Source organism: Strigops habroptila, chromosome 8 (genome assembly GCF_004027225.2).
Source record: "Strigops habroptila isolate Jane chromosome 8, bStrHab1.2.pri, whole genome shotgun sequence".
Lineage (NCBI taxonomy): Eukaryota > Metazoa > Chordata > Aves > Psittaciformes > Psittacidae > Strigops > Strigops habroptila.
This window is the reverse complement of record NC_044284.2, coordinates 11,653,685-11,670,827: the sequence shown is the minus strand read 5'-3', so window position 1 is coordinate 11,670,827 and position 17,143 is coordinate 11,653,685. Positions and strand designations below refer to the sequence as shown.

Here is a 17,143-nt window from a genome sequence, read left to right as displayed (position 1 = left end):
GGCCGTTAACGCCCCGTGAGGCAACGGCGGGCGGGCAACGCGCATGCGCGACCGTACTATTCCTCCCCCCCCCCCCTTCCCCCCATCTTTCAGGGTGCGATGGGCGGTCCCTTGATTGAGCCAATGAAAGGACGAGTCTTCTCGCCGCGGGCGCGGGGGGGGCCGGCCGAGCCGGGCGTCGCGGCGCCCGGCGCACTTCCGCCGCGGGCGGGCTGGCCGGGGCCTATGTACCAATGGCTGCTGGGGGTCCTCGGCACCCTCTTCGCCGCCGCCGCCCGCCGCCCCGCGCCGTCCCCCGCCCCGCCGCCGCCGCGCAAGAGGCCGCCCCCCAGGTCAGCGAGCCGCCCCAGGGCCTCGCCCCGTCACACAGCTTCCCCCTCCCTGCCTCCCGGGTGCGGCCTGCGCGACACCCCCCCCCCGCCCCAGCCGCCTGCCTCCGGGCTGGAGCCGGGGGCCGGGAGCGGCGCCGGCCGCTCTGTTCCATCTCGGTGCAGAGCGGAGCCTCACCCTCTGAGAAGGGGCTCCCTCTCCGCGGCTGCCCGCCCCTGGGCTGGGCTAGGCCCCTCTGCCCGCCCAGAGCCCCCCTGCCTGGGCGGTGGGGCTGGGGATGGGCTCCCCGTGAGGTCCGCGCCTTCCAGCGCCCTTTGTGGCATGGGAGCGGGTGAAGCGGAGTGGCTGAGGCTGGCTTTGGGCTGTAACGCTTCTGTTGGATGCTGAGATGGTTCAGATGTTCCCAATAAGCCCCTTGGCAACGCCCCTCCGTGCCCCCCACCCCATTTGCTTTCCATTTGCGCCGTGGGGGCTTGTAGAGAAGGAAAGGGGGGGAGGTTTGGAGGTGTGTTGGAGGAGCAGAGAACGGTACATGTACATATAGGGGCATGCTGGATGGAAGAAAGTCGTGGCATGGGGATGTGGTATGTATGTGCAGTGGGGAGAAAGGGGGATGTCTTCCCAGGCGTTACTCATTGCTGGTGCTCCAGAGCTCCCAGCGATGGATGTCTCCATGCCTTTCACTCCTGTCTCTGAGCAGAGGGAATGTATGGTTTACATGCCATGTTTTGGGGAGTATGGTTGCTCCCTCTGGGAGAAACTCGCTCAAGGAGGCTCTGCTTAGCGTCACAGTCAAGAGTGAATGGCAACAGTGAATGTCTTCTGGAAAGAACCACTTGTTGCACAAGTAGTTTGTTCGCAGCTGCTGTGCAGAACATAATCCTAAGCTGAAGAATGTGCCTTTGTAGGCACTGCAGGCTGTCGTGTCATGGTCTGAGTAGGAGACCCAGTTTTGCTAAGAGATCACTGGAAATGATGAGCAAAGCAATCAGGACGAAATTTAAGTGAACCTGTATTAGTTTGCTTCAGAAACGGTCCTGCTGAAAATAAGTCTTCAAACTGTGCTCAATGAGATGTGCCGCGAAATGGCAAAGATGTTCCCAAGTCCCCTGTTGTGAGTCTCTTCAAGGAAATCTAAACCACAGGGTGGTAATTTCTGCCCACTTGAGGTTTTCCCTTTTAGTTCTTGCTAGAAATTGAGCAGGACGATACAAGCACTTCGCCTTCTTCAGTTTTACCTTATTGGAAATAAATATATATGTATATTACCATGTTAGAAATATCCAATATGCTGAGTAAGAATGCATTTTTATAGAATAAATTTGCATTTAACAGCTACCTCACATCATCTTCTGCCTGCCTTTAATAGCATAGTAATAGCAAATATTCTTTGTATTGTATAAAAGGTGCAGTTAAGGATATTGGCTGCTTTGTGCTCCTGATACAGATGGAAAATAGTCCAGCAGCCATGATACCAGCAGGATTTGGGGGCAGAACAGTTTAAAAGAAATTATTTTCTGTAAGAAAGACCAAAGAATTCTTCAAAGAATCTTTGCCGTCTCTCTCTGATGGTATTTAATAAAAAGGGAATAACCTTCGTGTTCTGTTCCCAAAGTGAAAATACTTTCTCTTTGTATCATCTGATCCAATACTTGGTCTTACACTTCATAAGAAAGGGTGCAGCTAAGAGTTATTCCAAGAGCTAATTCACAAGCACTGAGTTAACAGTAAGTTATTTAAGTGGGTGTATGCATGAGTTACTTTCCCACCTTTTATTTCTGTCCTGCTCAGACACATCTTTGCAACTCAGTGCAGTGACTTACAAACTCAGATGCCTTAGTAATCTCTAGTAGGCTTCTTTCCTTGAGGAAAGAGTAAAACTTTACATATTAAGCAACTTTTTGGTGATAGGAACAGATGTAAAACATTAGGAAGCATTAACATAAGGAGAAAAAGAGGCCTGATATGCTTTAGTGGGATAATTAGCTTTATTTGAGTGGTGCATTGACTGGGAGAGGTGGAGGGGTATTGATGAGACTGCTCAGCAGTGATAGTTGGGTATGCGTGTCCGAGATGATCCTGGGGTATTTGGAGGGGGAAACCTTCAGGATATGAAACCTAATGTTGGAAGTCTGGACCCTGTGAAGGGGAGTCAGCCCATTAGAAGCCATGATTGCAAAACACTTGTTCTATGTGTTTCCTCAGCATTTGGCCATCGGTGGAAAATCCTGACAAGGTTCCAGAAAAAAAGCCAAAATCAGGTATTGCACATTACAGAAGTATTTAGTATGCCTAATTTTTCATAAGTTTCATGCACCTTAGGAAACTCTGGCTTTTGTACTTCTGCATTGTTACTGAAACTGTGGCTTTTCAAGCCATTCATTCCTTGGGGCCATCTGTGTAGCCAGTGGCTTGAGGGTGTATCACAGGGCCTAGGTTTCGAGACCTCAGTGGCTAACTTCTCTCAACTAGGCAAGAGTGACAGGTAATAAACTGCAGAAGTACATGCACGTGTGGAGGGGATGAGGAGGATAAATCGCACCCTGTGCTGCTTCTCCAGAAACAGGGAATGTCCCCAAAAGCAGGGTGTTTTTGCAGTTCCAGCTAGCAGACTCATGGGTTAGTTTTTGAGCTTTGGCTCTGAAGGACACCTCAGTGAGCCAGCTAAGACAAAAATCATCACCAACTGCTGCTGGCTGAAGGGTCCGTAACTTCAAATGAGTTGTACTGCTTTCGGTGCAATTAAGGAAGTGGGCTTGAATGCAAATAGAAATCCTAATTACCTTCTAAATCATGTTCTTATGTTGCCTGTCTTTGTTTTTCAGATTATGCCATCTCTGAGCGTACAGAGAAGGTTGAGGAAGTTTCTGCTGAGGTGAAATCACCAGCCAAGGAAACAAGTGAATGCCAGAAGGCTTCAGTCAGCAATGCTGCTCCAATTAAAAAGTCTGCAGAAGAGGTTAGCAAGGAGTTTGGAAAGTAGGTAGAATCTGTTCAGGATGAAAGAGGAAGCGGCTCTCCCTAATGCATCTTGAATTGGAGCCTGCTCTGAGCCTGTACCGCAGTAGGTGGTTCTTTTCCATTTAGAGCAGGCAGCTCTTGTGTGCTGGGTTTGCCTTATTCAAGTTGGCTTACTCTGCTCTAGCACTAGTAACTGAGGAAGGAGTTAGATGTTTGTTGTCTTCCAGTTTCTTTACAACTGTTCAAGTTTATTGGTTTAGTGTGTTTGTAAACTGTTAGTCTCTTTCTCAACCTTGTAGTTAAGGAGTCAAAATACATTATGGTACAAGAAAAACTGCATGCTTCTGGATAAACCTTTTCCTGCTATCCACCAGTTCAGGAGAGGATTCCTGTAGGATTCTGTAAAAATTGAGTCATGAACTGCTTGACTCCCTAGTTTTGATTCAGAGGTACAGTGTTGTTTTTCTTACTGCCCTATAGGTAAGAGGAATAAGAAACTGTCATGCTCTATTTGTTCCTGAGACAGTCATTAACGGCTATTTGTAGAAAATATATTTTTCAAGGGTTAAGCTATCACACTTTTGGAAGTTTAGGAGCTGACTGAGGAAAACTCAGCGAGTGACAAGCTCATATTGTCTGAATCACTTGCACGTATGAGAGCCTGTATTAGAAATTGAAGTGTGCTTCTCAGAGATTCTGCAAAGATTTGCATTCTGCTGCAGTTTGAACCAGCAAGTCATGGTCCACAAGTCATAATAGAGCTGACTAAATTTCAGGAAGTTTATATTTGCTTGGATTCGCATTCAGGTTATATTCACGTTGGTATTTTTTGGTTTTATTTAAGACTTGGTCCGCTTCTGACACTCCACCTGAAGGACAAACAGGTTCTGCACCAGAAATAGAAATGCTACAGATTGGTAAGGCTGACCTCAAGTTATTAACTTGTTTCTTTTTTGCACTACCCCTTAGGCTCAGGTATAGATTACTGAAGGTGCAATATCTAGGTAACATCTAAGAATACCGGAGTGTGAACTCTGTTTCTTCTCTGCATCCTGACATTGCTTCTGGATTGGGGTCAGGTGTTTGTCTTGTTATCTCAGTACAAGAGCTGCCCTGGATGCAGTCCTTCAGTTCTGATATGTCCACGGTTAGCTCGCCAGAAGTAAATAGTTTTAAATGCTTATTTTAAGTAGTAGATCCTGATAACCCTTTTTTATTTCAGGGTTAGGCTAAAACTTCCTGTAGTTGCCAATATGGAAATCTGAAAATATACTAAAGTAACTGTCCTGGGTTCAGTTGCAACAGTTATTTTTCTCCTTAGTAGCTGGTGCTGTGCCGTGTTTTCAGCTTTAGTCTGAGAACAACACTGATAACATGCTGGTGTTTTTGTTGTGGCTAAGTAATGCTTACCCCGATCAAGGACTTTTCAGTCTCTCATCCTCTGCTAGTGAGGAGGGGCAGAAGAAGCAGAGAGGAAGCAGGGACAGGACACCTGACCCAAGCTAGCCAAAGGGGTATTCCATACCACAGCACGTCATGCCCTGTATGTAAAGTGGGGGGAGTTACCCAGAAGGCCCAGATCGCTGCTCGGGTCAGGCTGGGTATCAGTCAGCGGATGGTGAGCAATTGTATTCTCTCCCCTTGTTATTTCCCTTATTAGTAGTAGTAGTTTTGTATTATACTTTGGTTATTGGACTGTTCTTATCTCAACCTGTGGGTTCAGTACATTCTCCTCCCCACCCCACCAGGAGCAGGGGGGGAAGAAGCAGGGAGTGAGCAAATGGCTGTGTGGTTCTGAGTTACCTGCTGGGCTTAAACTACAACAGTAACATAACACAAATAATATTATGATGTAAGGGAGAAAATGAAAATAATTTATCTTTGGTAAAGCTCTTTAAACTCATAAAATGCTTCAGTTTCCTTTTATAGTTACTGGTGGCTTATGCTCTTCTCTCGTAGATAAAATGCCTTGTGAAACCAATACTTGCTTGAATAAGAAAACACTATCCCTTTCTTACAAGACAGTTCCACGTCTCAGGTATAAATCCTTCCACTTTCTTTGACTGCTTCTCTGAACAGTTTGCCCTCTCTCACTTTCATTGAACTTCCTCTCTGTTGCCTAGCATTTGTATTTGTGTCCACAAAGCTACACTTTGGTGCCAGTGCAGTAGCTTTTAGAAGAGCTGAGGGTTGGATGGTATGAATAACATGCCTGCATGGTTCTTCAGTCTTCTGTATTGACTCATGGCTTGGACTGCTGTGGACATAACATGTGCCTCTGAGTGCAGTTGTGACGTGTAGATCAAACAACATGTATACTGAAGGCAGTTGTTCTGATTTTCAGTTTTCTGTGTACTTTCCCATTAGCCAGTTGAGGACAGCAGGTCTTCATCTGAAAGCTATAAACATCTCGTGTCTGTCTCAATCATCATCAGCATACATGCTTTACAAAATAGTTGGTGGTGGAGCTTGAATCAGGAGGTATTCATATATATCAACAGATTTGGATATTCAATTGACACTGTTTCTTTTCCCACTGATGCTTTTAGCACAAGCAGGAACGGCAAACGTCACATCAAACCTGCTCCAGGCGGCATCTTAACACTGAGGCCACCCATTAAGGAGTGCACTGCGCCAGAATCCACAGCTTCAGAAGTCAGCAAAATGGGGAGAGTGCTCTGTACTGCTGAAGAGGTGTGTGGGGTGAGGAAGGTGCCTCTTGAAATGAAACAACCTAGCAGTTCTGCAGAACTGTCTGTAAGCTGTGGAGTGGTACTTTGTAACAGCGTGGTGGGGGTAGGTAATGAAGCTAAAAGTCTGCTTCTGGAAAAGCAGCATATAGTGTTTTATTTGCCTTCGCATGCGTCAAGTCTTGGAACAGAGGAGTTCTTTGTTGCCAAAAGATTGAGTTTTTTAAACCATTTTCATGGAAAAAGTGTATGGGGGGGCCCTCCAGCCAGTTTCACTTGTAAGTGGAGCTGTACTGCCTTGTCACTAAGTGTATGTGTGTTGCAAAGTTGTGTCACTATTTTGTCCTTGATGTAGCTCCATTGTGACTTTTACATAGCAACTTTAAAAGGATAATGTAGGCAGAACCCCACGCAGGTGCTGAAAGGGAGGATTATTTATATTATCTGAGAGGTCTTTCCCTGCCATTTCCTTCCAGTATCTGAAGCAACTATTAAAAATTCCTGATAAACCTGGCTTACATGGAGATTTTACACTGGAGTACTGGAGAATCGGGCCATAGCAAGCTGTGGAGTATGGTTAAGATACTCTGGGGACTCATAGCACCCAATCATTATGTATATTGACAGGAATGCATATTAGCCTGAATTATTATGCAAGAGGTGAAGAGGCTCCCATTTGAGGAAACAGTTGCAGAAGGCATTTTGAGGTTTATAGTGGGACACAAGTTCCTAGATCAGGGCTAACACAAAGCGAAGATGTGGAAATTCCTTATAAAGTAAACTTGAATAATATACCAGTATTTTGGGAACAGCTTGTGCAGTCTGCACTATCTCCCGATTACAAACATGTGCTTCATATGCAGGGGTTCTAATCTGCTTGTTTTTCCACTCCATTCTGCTAGGATGTTCAGCGAGGAGAAAAGGAGAAATACAAACAGCTCTTGGAACTGGTTAAGGAAAAATATCCTGGAAGCTGCTCTGATCCACAGGCGACGAACTTCCGCAAGTAATTATCAGAAAATAACTATTAAGGTGTTGGTGGTAACTTTGTACCTGTTGTACATGAAAGCGGAGGGGAATTATTCTATCTCAGGGCTCTGGACAGTGTCCTAGGGCAGGTGTTGGAGCAAACTAATTTTTAGAAGGCCAGTCCCCCCTGCTTCAGCTCCCTGCAGTGAAGCATGAATATTCTCTGAGTGTATATTCTAAAGGTGAAGATTCACGTGTTCATATGAATGTGTGTCTTCTCTCTGTGTTCAGATAGGTACTCTCTAGTTCTAGTGATGGCAGTGTAACTTCTAGTATAAAATTCCACAGCACTGGTTGTTCTGTATCTTCCTTTTGTTTGTGATAGATGAGTTTTTTTCCTTGGTCAGGAATCCTGTTTTATCTGAAAATGTGAAAGTTAAGGTAAACACAGGGCATGCCAGAATTCTCTCTGTTCCTTTCCACCTCCCCCAGCCCTTCTCACACAAATTATCCTAAGTTTTCTCTTTGCAGTACATTAAACTTCTGAATGTAAACTGCCTCCTCATGGAAATGCCCTGTGCATTTTGTCGTGAAACCAGTGCAGGAGACGAGATATTCATATTAAGGGATTAAACACCCCAATTTTACTTTACATATTTCTATTGCTTTAACTGTGGCTTCCAACTCTAATGTAGACAGTTGTGTACAAATAAAATGGGTCCTTTCTAGTGAATTGGTATGCACTGGTAACAAACACCATCTGTATAAAAGTTGTGACTCTCCTCTGGTGTTTCTTTGCTCCACCAAAGTGTTCAAGCCTACTCCAAGGAACCAGTGATGACTGAGAGTCGCCCGGAAGGACAGAAATACGGAGGAGATGGCTATCCATGTATGACACTAACGACCAGTGAGTATCCCCATTGTTTCAGTAACAGTTTCATGTCTATTAGACTTTGTAGGTAGACTTCAAATCAAAATAGGGCACTTCCTTGAGTCTCAAAAGTATAGGTTTTGTTGGAAAGATTTGTGTGTCATTAATCTGTGCCTATTTAAAAGGAAATCTAAATCAGCCAGCGTGTTTAGCATAGTATAGCTTAAGTCAGCTCTTAGAATGAAATGAGCTGTCTCAAAGAAGAAAGGTGGGGGGAAAAGAGGAGAGGAACATCCCTCCCAAACCAGAGCTAGTTATTGGCTCAAATGGATTTGTAAATTTTTGTTGAAGTGAAAAAGTTTGTTTAAAATTGTATTTGAGAGACGTTACTGTACCAAGTGATGCTCGTAGCTGCTGACATAATTGCACTGTGCAGAGATCATAGTACCTGGCTGTTTGTACTAGGGGAGGGTGATATGTTACTGTGTACCCTTACATTACTTCTACTTAACTTAGAGTTGCAGTTATGTGTTACTCTTTAATTCCTTTTTAATGCTTATACACGACTATTTCTGTGCTGGCTGAGCTTTGAAACCATGTAAGCTAACTGCACAGTACCACTGTTCGTATCAAGTTATCTTCTTTTGTAGATCATCCTTAGTGAGTTGAAGATACATAACTACTAAAGGTGACTTTGGTTGTCTTCTGCAGAGTGGGCTAGTTAAACTGGTTTGCTGACAAGCTAGTTTCTTTCATACCAGAAAGGTGTTACAATAACATGTGTTCATGTCTATACATTTACTATTGCCCCAGTCATTCATTACTTCAATAATTTTCATCAATACTTCTTTTTACATATCTGTGACTTTATTATGCAGTCATGTGGGTCTTGAAATTACTTCTAAACAGGTGCTAAAATTTGGGGAAAGCTTGTTTTGTTGTGGAGAGTGACAAGTTGTTCTTCTGAGCCAGGAGAAGCATCTGGGTTTGCAAAAAATCACTTGTTCAGTCAAGTGTGCAGTCTGGGATTTAAACCTGCCCTGCTTTAGCTGCCATACACTTGCACATGATATTCAAAGTTCAAACTGTTTGCCGGAGTTTGAACTTCCTAGCCATCATTAAAAGATTTTGGGGTTTTTTGTATTATCCCCCAGAAACCAAGAGCTATGTACATCTGTTGGTAATAGAAAGTTGACTTCTTGTTTTCATATTGCTACTTCTCTCTGCAGGTATCAAATGCGCAGATGTTCGCAACTCACAGTGGTCCCAGAGAAATGATATGATCAGGTAGAGTCTTTTTTAATCATGGCTTTTGTTTCTTTTGGCTTTTGTGCATGTCTCTTTCAGCCTCCAGAAGATGACAGACCATATTTATTGCTATGTTTGGATGCAAGTGTAGTGGCAGAATAACAACTAGTAAGCAGTATTTATCACTGGTAGATCACGAAGCACTTAGTAGAGGAAGTGCTGGTTGCTTCCCTTAGTTTTCCAAATAGTGAAGATGATAGAGAGACACAAAAGGATCTTGCACATGTAGGTGGAAGAAAGTTTACAAAGTTAACAGTTCTTCATGCTATCCCAGTCTTACTGCTACAAAGGAATGGTTCTGGAAGCTGAGACACTGTCACATGTTCATGTGTGCCACTGGGGCTCTAGTCATAATCAGGCTTGAAAAAGCATTTCTGGTCCAGAAGGTGAATTCTTGAGAATTATATGGGACAGTACGGACATACAGCTCATTTCTCTCTCTTTCTCCCTGTGCTTACAGGTACTACACACCAGCAGAAAACTCTCGTGAACAGGGAAGACCAGTGAAAAAAACCATTGGAAGGGTAAGCTTGTGTTATTAGTTATTTCTTTTCATTAGGAAAATATAGCTATTTGTGGTGAGAAATGTTTTCACTCTTCATTTCCATATCTTGTTGAGTAAGTTGTGTATTTGTCCCAGTTGTTTTTCCCAGGGAAAGCGGGAGCATTACTTGATGAGCAGTGCTATCACAAAGGGTTTCCTGCTGCCATTAATTTTGTTTCTGGATTATTATGAGCATACTACACTGTACTGTTTTTATTCTTCCCCTTTAATCTTTCCCTTCAAAATTTTTAGTGCATAGACTTAGTTGACCTGCAAAGTTGGACTGTGGTGTCTTTAGTCTTAGAATTACAGAACCACAGAATGGTTTGAGTTGGAAGGGACCTTAAAGCTCATCCAGCTCCAACCCCCTGCAATAGGCAGGGACACCTTCCACTAGAGCAGGTTGCTCCAAGCCCCATCCAGCCTGGCCTTGGTCATGTCTTGTTTTGTGAGACAGGAAGTACATCCCTTTGACTTTCATCTCTGATCAGGATAGAGTTCAAAAATAAAATTTTAATCTTAGGAATCAGAAATATCAATCTCAAGCTCAAATTGATACCCATGTGTGAAGGCTTTGCTGGGGTTCTTAGTGCTAGTTCAAACCAAACCACCTTTCTGCCTCTCTTGCCTTCATTTATGTTTTGAATGCAACACTACATGGGTGCACAGTTGGAATGCAGTCATCAATAAAAAGTGACTTTGAAGTTGGCTGGTTGCATGTGTGTACAAAAACCATTCCAGCTTTGTGTATGAGCAAGAGTTTCTGTGCTGTCCATAGCAAACAAATCTGTGCTTGCTTGCTACCCTATTGTCCTTTTGTCTAACAGAGATGGTATGAAGCTGAAATCTCAGAAGAGGTGTTACTCCAATTACATCTGGCACCCGTTCTGCCCAGAAAGTCATCTGCCCTTCATGTGGAAGAGGAGAAACTCCCAAGCTCAGAAAAAACAGAACGCTTTTCTCCACTCACAGAGGTACTGTGGCTGACAGTGTGTTAGATAAAACAGCTGTGAAACAGCAGCAAGGAACTCCATTTATTGTAGGTAGTTTTTAAGGCTTCTTGAAGTCCTAAGAACTTGCATTTAACCTGCTACTGAGTGTCTGTAGCTTCACAGTGCAAGGGTCAGCCATAAAGCTGGTTTTAAGGATTTCCTATGCTCCGCACACTTCAGCTGTGCTAACTTATGGGTTTGTGGGGCTTCTGCTACCAGTTTAACAACAGAGCAGTGCTAACCTGATTTATACAGTTATATTGCCTCTGCCCCTTAACCTGTTCTACCATGGTGATAAAACCTGAAAAATAAGCTTTTGCTGACCCACGGTGTTGCATTGCTTGTGGGGGACCCGAGCATCTTGTGTACACCCTCAGGGCCTTGCAGAGTCATGTTTGCATGCTGGGCATTGTTGCACTGCATGTAACAGTGGTCACAGGAGTTAGTTACACTATTTATCAGGGAGTGGGAGTTCAGTTTCCCCTACTTGTATAAATTTTGACTGCTTTTATTCTTTGGGGTTGCAGTCATGCTGACCTAGAGCACAGGTTCATTCTTCAGCTGCTTTAGTGTCTTTGCTTGTCTACGTGTTTATATCAGCTTACTCTGTGAAAACAAATTGAAGCAAACTTGGGTTCTAAAGTTCAAAGTTAGGATGCTGAAACAAACAAACAAACAAAAAAGTCCTGTTGCTAACTTAGCAAAAAAACTGGCAAAGGCAGTTGTCTGTCACCTGAGCTTAGTTTCAGTTGAAAGCTGCCCACAGGTCGGCATGCTCAGTACTCTGACTTACAAGTTCTTCCTCATTTAATTGTTCATTTCAGGCTATGGAGAGAGAGGTCGTTGCAGCATTTGGCAAAGGGGAACCAGATGAGATCATGAGCAGTGCCTTCAAACTAAGGGTAACCCGTGAGGACATTCACACGCTAAGGAACCTTCAGTGGCTTAATGATGAGGTAAAACTAGCTGCAGCACAGTGATACTGTAATTCAGAATTGATTTAAAAATCAATGATGACTTCATTGTGTATAGAAGTCATCAAGAGTTCCTTGATGACCCCCCCACTGCAGAGCCTATAAATATCTGTCAGTTCTTATTTTAGGTCCTTAAGGATCTAGTGTTTCTGGAAGTTCCTTTACTTGTTGTATTATGCAGCTTCCAGGAGTTAGTCTAGGTTATTGGAGTGGTGTTTTTATGAAACTGCAGAAATAACCAAGTGCAAACATCTCAGAACAAAAGCTGACTCCAGCTCAGGCTGGAGTTCTCCCCCATCTGCATACTTTAGAGTGGCCAGCAAAGACATGTTGCTATATTTTCTGTTTGGTAAGCTGGTGTCTTATTTTGCATCTCATCTTTGTGGTACAGGTCATTAATTTCTACATGACTCTTCTTGTGGAAAGAAACAAGAAGGAAGGATATCCAGCAGTCCATGCTTTTAGCACTTTCTTTTATCCCAAACTAATTTCTGGGGGCTACAGAGCGGTAAGAAGATGGACCAGAGGTGTGGATCTCTTCAAACAAGACCTCATCTTAGTGCCCATTCACTTGAAGGTGCACTGGGCACTAGCAGTGAGTCAAACTAGCTTTTTATTTAGAGTTGGGGATTAAAAAATAGCAAGAAAAGTCATTTAGGTTTTGGTGTGTGTGCTTTGTCTAACAGTCACCTCTTAATAACAGGTCATAGACGTCAGAAAGAAGACCATCAAATACTTTGATTCAATGGCACAAAGAGGGGACAAGATTTGTGAAACTTTGTTGTAAGTAACTGCTTGGTCAATGTTTTTATGTTATGAATTATGAGAAGGTGTTTGAATTTTGTCCAAGTTTTCACATTTCTCGGAAACATGAAACAAAAAGCTTGGATTCACTTCCTGCAAGTTGTGTGACACTGGCTATTTAGCTAGTCTCACATTGTCCACACAGGGTCTTGGATGCCTGGATTATGCCACTTTCCCACCACGTGCACAGACAGAGCGTCACTGTCAAATAAGTGATAACCCCATGGCACACATGCACTGACTTTGTTATTAATCGGTAAATCTGGGCTATTGATAAGAGGGAAGAATTTCAGGTGAGAGTTTTGAGTGAAATATCAAACTGACTGTCAAAGGATTACACTCTTCCAAGGGCTTTTTAACTCCCCCTTCTTTAAGAACTTCCATATTGGGGCTCAGTAATGTTGGTGTCCTAAAGTACATACATTCCTATTTGTCATCAGCTACAAATACTTTTTATTGCTTAACTCTTTTATTCTTTTTTTATATTGAAGCCTTTTTTTATATCCCACTTGTAATGTTTACCCATTATACCCTAGCGAGCTGTGCAACATGCTTCTCCTCAATTTGTCTATACCTTTTCTATTCTGTTCAGTGTTCTAAACAAAGCCACCATATTTCCCTCCACCTTACATGAGCAGGCTACCCTTGTGTCCTTACAGTGTGTTAGTCATATTTCTGACATTCTCATTCAAGACAGATGTCTTGTAGCAAGCTTTCCCAGATGTATCAGGTGGCATGGCAAAGAGCTCAAATCTAATGGGTACAGTTTTTCATGCTGTGCATCCTTAGATGTTTTTGCCACTGATGCAGAAGTAGTAAAAAACCCTTAATCCAACAACTTTGTAGAGCAAGAGCAGGAGAGCAACTCCACAGAGACAAGCCAAGTGTTGTGTTAGTCCAGTGCTCTCTTGAACAGTTAACGGCAGATGCCTGGGGAAGGGTGTAAGAACAGATCTGCATAGAATAATTTCTTCCGTGAGAGTATTCTTCCAGCAACTGGTGGCCTGGGAAATTCCTCAGCCAGAGGTATTAGCCCAAAAGCTTTTGTATTTGTTCTTCCAGAGGTGCACCCGGTGCGTGGGATTAAGGTACGCAGTGGAATTATGGCATTATGCTTCCTTGTTTGATTCTCCTCCTCCTCTGATAACATGTGATTTGGGGTCTTCTGACCCCAAATCTAAGCAGTGAGCTGACACTTTTGTGGAAGTCTCTGTGGCTTTGTTCCTGACCAGTTGGTCTAAGTCCTGATCATTAGTTTGCAGCCTTTCACTGTGTGTGTAAATTTAAGACTTGGATTTTTCCTCCAAATGCCTTAAATCAGCTGCTGTGAGGATCCACTGATATTTTACTGTGCTGCTATTCATCTTCCTGTGATCCTTCAGCAGCTCTCCTTTTGTTGGCCTAAATTACAGATGTGAAGAGTGATTTTATTTTGTTTCAAACAGCCAATACCTGCAAGAAGAGAGCCAGGAAAAAAGAAATCTGGAGCTGACTTTCTCAGAGTGGACACTTCACAGCATGGAGTCACATGTATGTGAGCACTAGTTGGATTTGAAATGTGAACTGTAACTCCTTGTCGCTAAGGTCTCGGCATTTAGAGAATGGCCACAAGCATCTCATGTTCTTATGGTACCACATCAGGCTGTTAGTGGACCAGAAAACCATGCTGGGATGAAATCTTTAAGCAATGCCAGGTTGCTCCAAGCCCCTGTGTCCAACCTGGCCTTTGAGCACTGCCAGGGATGGGGCAGCCACAGCTTCTCTGGGCACCCTGTGCCAGCGCCTCAGCAACCTCACAGTGAAAAACTTCTTCCTGATGTCTAACCTAAATCTCCCCTCTTTGAGCTTGAAGCCATTCCCCCTTGTCCTGTCACTACATGCCCCTGTAAAAGCCCCTCTCCAAAAAGCAGAATCTAAAGACTTGATTTAAGAAACACGACGCTATGCAAACCTCAAGAAGCCTTGCAGAGAGGAAGGCTGCTATCCCATATTAGCCTGGCAAGAATTTGGATTGTTAACGTCCAAGTAAAGGAAGCAGAGAGGAGGGATGATGTGCAGTTAATTGAGTGTATTCCTTGTGTTCAGGAGTAGTAAATGGATTATGCAAGTAGGTTCTGGTTAGTGTATTGTTGGTACGAATAATGCGTGCTACTTCCAAATTGCTTTTCTTTTAAGATAGAGAAAGATTCTCCATCTTCTTTGCATTCATTTAGGAAATCCCTCAGCAACTGAATGGAAGTGACTGTGGAGTTTTTGTGTGCAAATACGCAGATTACATCTCCAGAGACAAACCCATCACCTTTACCCAGGTGAGCTCCAGACTTTTTCACACAGATACAAGGGTCAGGGAAGTTACACAGCAGCTCTTAACTGTGTCTGGGACGGGGGCTGAGGCTTTGTACCTTCCTCTGGTTTTGGTGTGTAGTTGCTGGGGTTGGAACTTCAAAGTGGCCTCAGGAGGGCAGAGCTGTATTCTCCATCCTTAATGTCTGGTATCTGCTTCCTAGTTAGATCAGTGAGATTCCTCTCGTGCAAGTTACCATAGTCAGGGGGTTTGTGCTATCTGGCCTTTGTATCTTTTGGAGAAATGGGCTTCACCCTTTGACCAGTTAAGACACTGCTTATTTTCCAACGTGGAGGTCTTTTATTAAAGTGCTTATAAGCTGTTGTATGGTCAAGTAGATCTGGTTTTATTGTGTTGTCACGTCACCGTCTTGGGAACTGTGTGGGTGAAACCCATATTGTACCCAAATGGCAAATGTTGACAATTCTTAAAAGGAACTTCCCATTAAAGACTTAACTGGGTGTTTATGCATATTTTCTGCCTCTTTCTACTGTGACTTCATATTTAATGGATTTTGCTTTTTTTTTTGTCCTTCCAGAATCACATGCCTTACTTCCGCAGGAAGATGGTGTGGGAAATAATCCATCAGCAGCTGCTGTGAGACATGCACTATTAGAATAACACTGTGATCACCTTGGGGTGACTAGCTCTCATTTTAGTTACTTTATTAAATTCTTATTTGATAAGACAGCAGGCACACGATTTTTCCTCTTTAGGCTATGAAGTAGCGGTTAAACCCACCCCCCACACACACCCGATTTTGGAGACAGTAACTCTCTTTGGAAGTGCAAGCCAGAAAGATTGCTGTGACCTTGCCAAGGGAACGGTTGAGAACAAATGCTGTGAACCTCTGTCATGGAGACGGATGCTCGTACCTCAGAGCACACGTGGCCACGTTACGGACAAATGAGACTCTCTCTGTGGTGGTGGTAACAGTTGTGTTAGCTGAACTTTATCTTCCCAAGGACAATGTGCTCGGCTACTGTTTCTTCAAAGAGAGTTTTCTTCTGTTTCTGGAATATCTATGATCTACTTGATTCCTAAAACTGGATTTGTGATGACCATAGAAAGAATTTACCATGTTTTGATTTGTAACAAATCCATAGTGAAGCCCCTATAGTTGGGGTTATTTTGTTTTGGGAGGGTTTTTGTTTGTTTTTGTGCTTTGGGGTTTTTTTCCTGTCTCCAGGGAGTTATCTAATGTGAAAAGTATTTATTTCTTTTTATTAAAATAAGGCTCTTGTATAAGTTACATATTTATTGGAATGAAACTCTACCTGGCAATGAAATAGAGTGATTTTTATTATTTTTTTTTTAAATTGAAGAAGATTTTGATGTATCGATGTGGGTTTTAGGTCATGTACAATCTGTGAGGAAGAAGACTCTAGCAAGGTTGAGTATTGCAGCACAAAGCCTCTAAGTGATTGTCACAAAGTCCTGAAGGGACAATCAGGATGTCGTTCAGCAGCAAGATGAGCAAGCACAATCCTGGTGATACCAAAGTAGGAGATACCTCTTTGTGGTAATTCATGAGTCTTCTCAGTAGGACTACCAAAGCCATGTGCACAGCTTGGTGAACATGGGCTGTCCAGTGCTGGAATGTGTTTAAGGCTAGTACAGGGGTGTCTCCATGCAGTATTGAAGCGTACTGCTGTGGAAGTGGAATAAAATGTGCCAGCACTGATGTGCTGGGCTATGGACATGTGTTCTCCTTGGCTCAGTGGTGTTGCTGGAACAGGTTACTGCTTTATTGCCCCTCTGCCACAAGTACTGCCTGCATGTGTCTGCCAAAAGAAGAGCTTGTTTGAACTCTGTTACAGTCAGACCAAGCTAGGTGTGTTTAAACATGAGGGTTTCTCTTTAGATTATACTTCAGAACTGGAGTAGGATTTCGGGTCTTTCATTTACCATCACAGAGGAAAGATTGCCCCATCGCTGGCTTGGAAATCACATGTTGGAATGATTGTATAAATAACTGTGTCAGGTTGTTTTTGTAATGGCATAGTTACAATAATGTAATGTGATTCCTGATTGGTGACGAGGTATCTCCTGTCCTCAGCAGTGAGGAGAAAGAGGGTGATTTTGGGGGCATCCCCTCTGTCACTGTGGGTGTGATCAGCCTTCAGGGTGCTGCTCCTTGCTTGAAGATCTGCTCTCCTGGGAAAGCTGATAAGGTGGTTTATCCGTGTCGCAGGTCAGCAGCTGCACCAGCCTTTGCTTTCAAACGGATTAGCTTCAGAGGAGATTCTCCAAAGAGAGAACTGTTACAAAGGCCGTCTCTCATGTTTTGTCCTTACACGAGGTGTTTAGTCTTCCCTGGATCCCTGAGGACTCAGGAAGATTTTAACACTGTTAA

The 17,143-nt window shown here is 43.5% G+C and overlaps 1 protein-coding gene across 1 annotated transcript; it reads left to right on the top strand.

The window, feature by feature from the left end:
* The first annotated feature begins 170 nt into the window (after positions 1–170).
* SENP2 (SUMO specific peptidase 2) lies at positions 171–16,823 on the top strand. Its single transcript, XM_030494435.1, has 17 exons — positions 171–332; positions 2,536–2,591; positions 3,156–3,289; positions 4,136–4,208; positions 5,251–5,329; positions 5,841–5,985; positions 6,884–6,987; positions 7,760–7,857; positions 9,051–9,108; positions 9,590–9,653; positions 10,501–10,647; positions 11,490–11,621; positions 12,031–12,234; positions 12,343–12,422; positions 13,889–13,973; positions 14,657–14,752; positions 15,326–16,823. Exons 1-17 carry the CDS (start codon positions 226–228, stop codon positions 15,386–15,388), a joined length of 1,725 nt encoding a protein of 574 aa, XP_030350295.1. The 5' UTR covers positions 171–225; the 3' UTR covers positions 15,389–16,823.
* Positions 16,824–17,143: the final 320 nt, after the last annotated feature.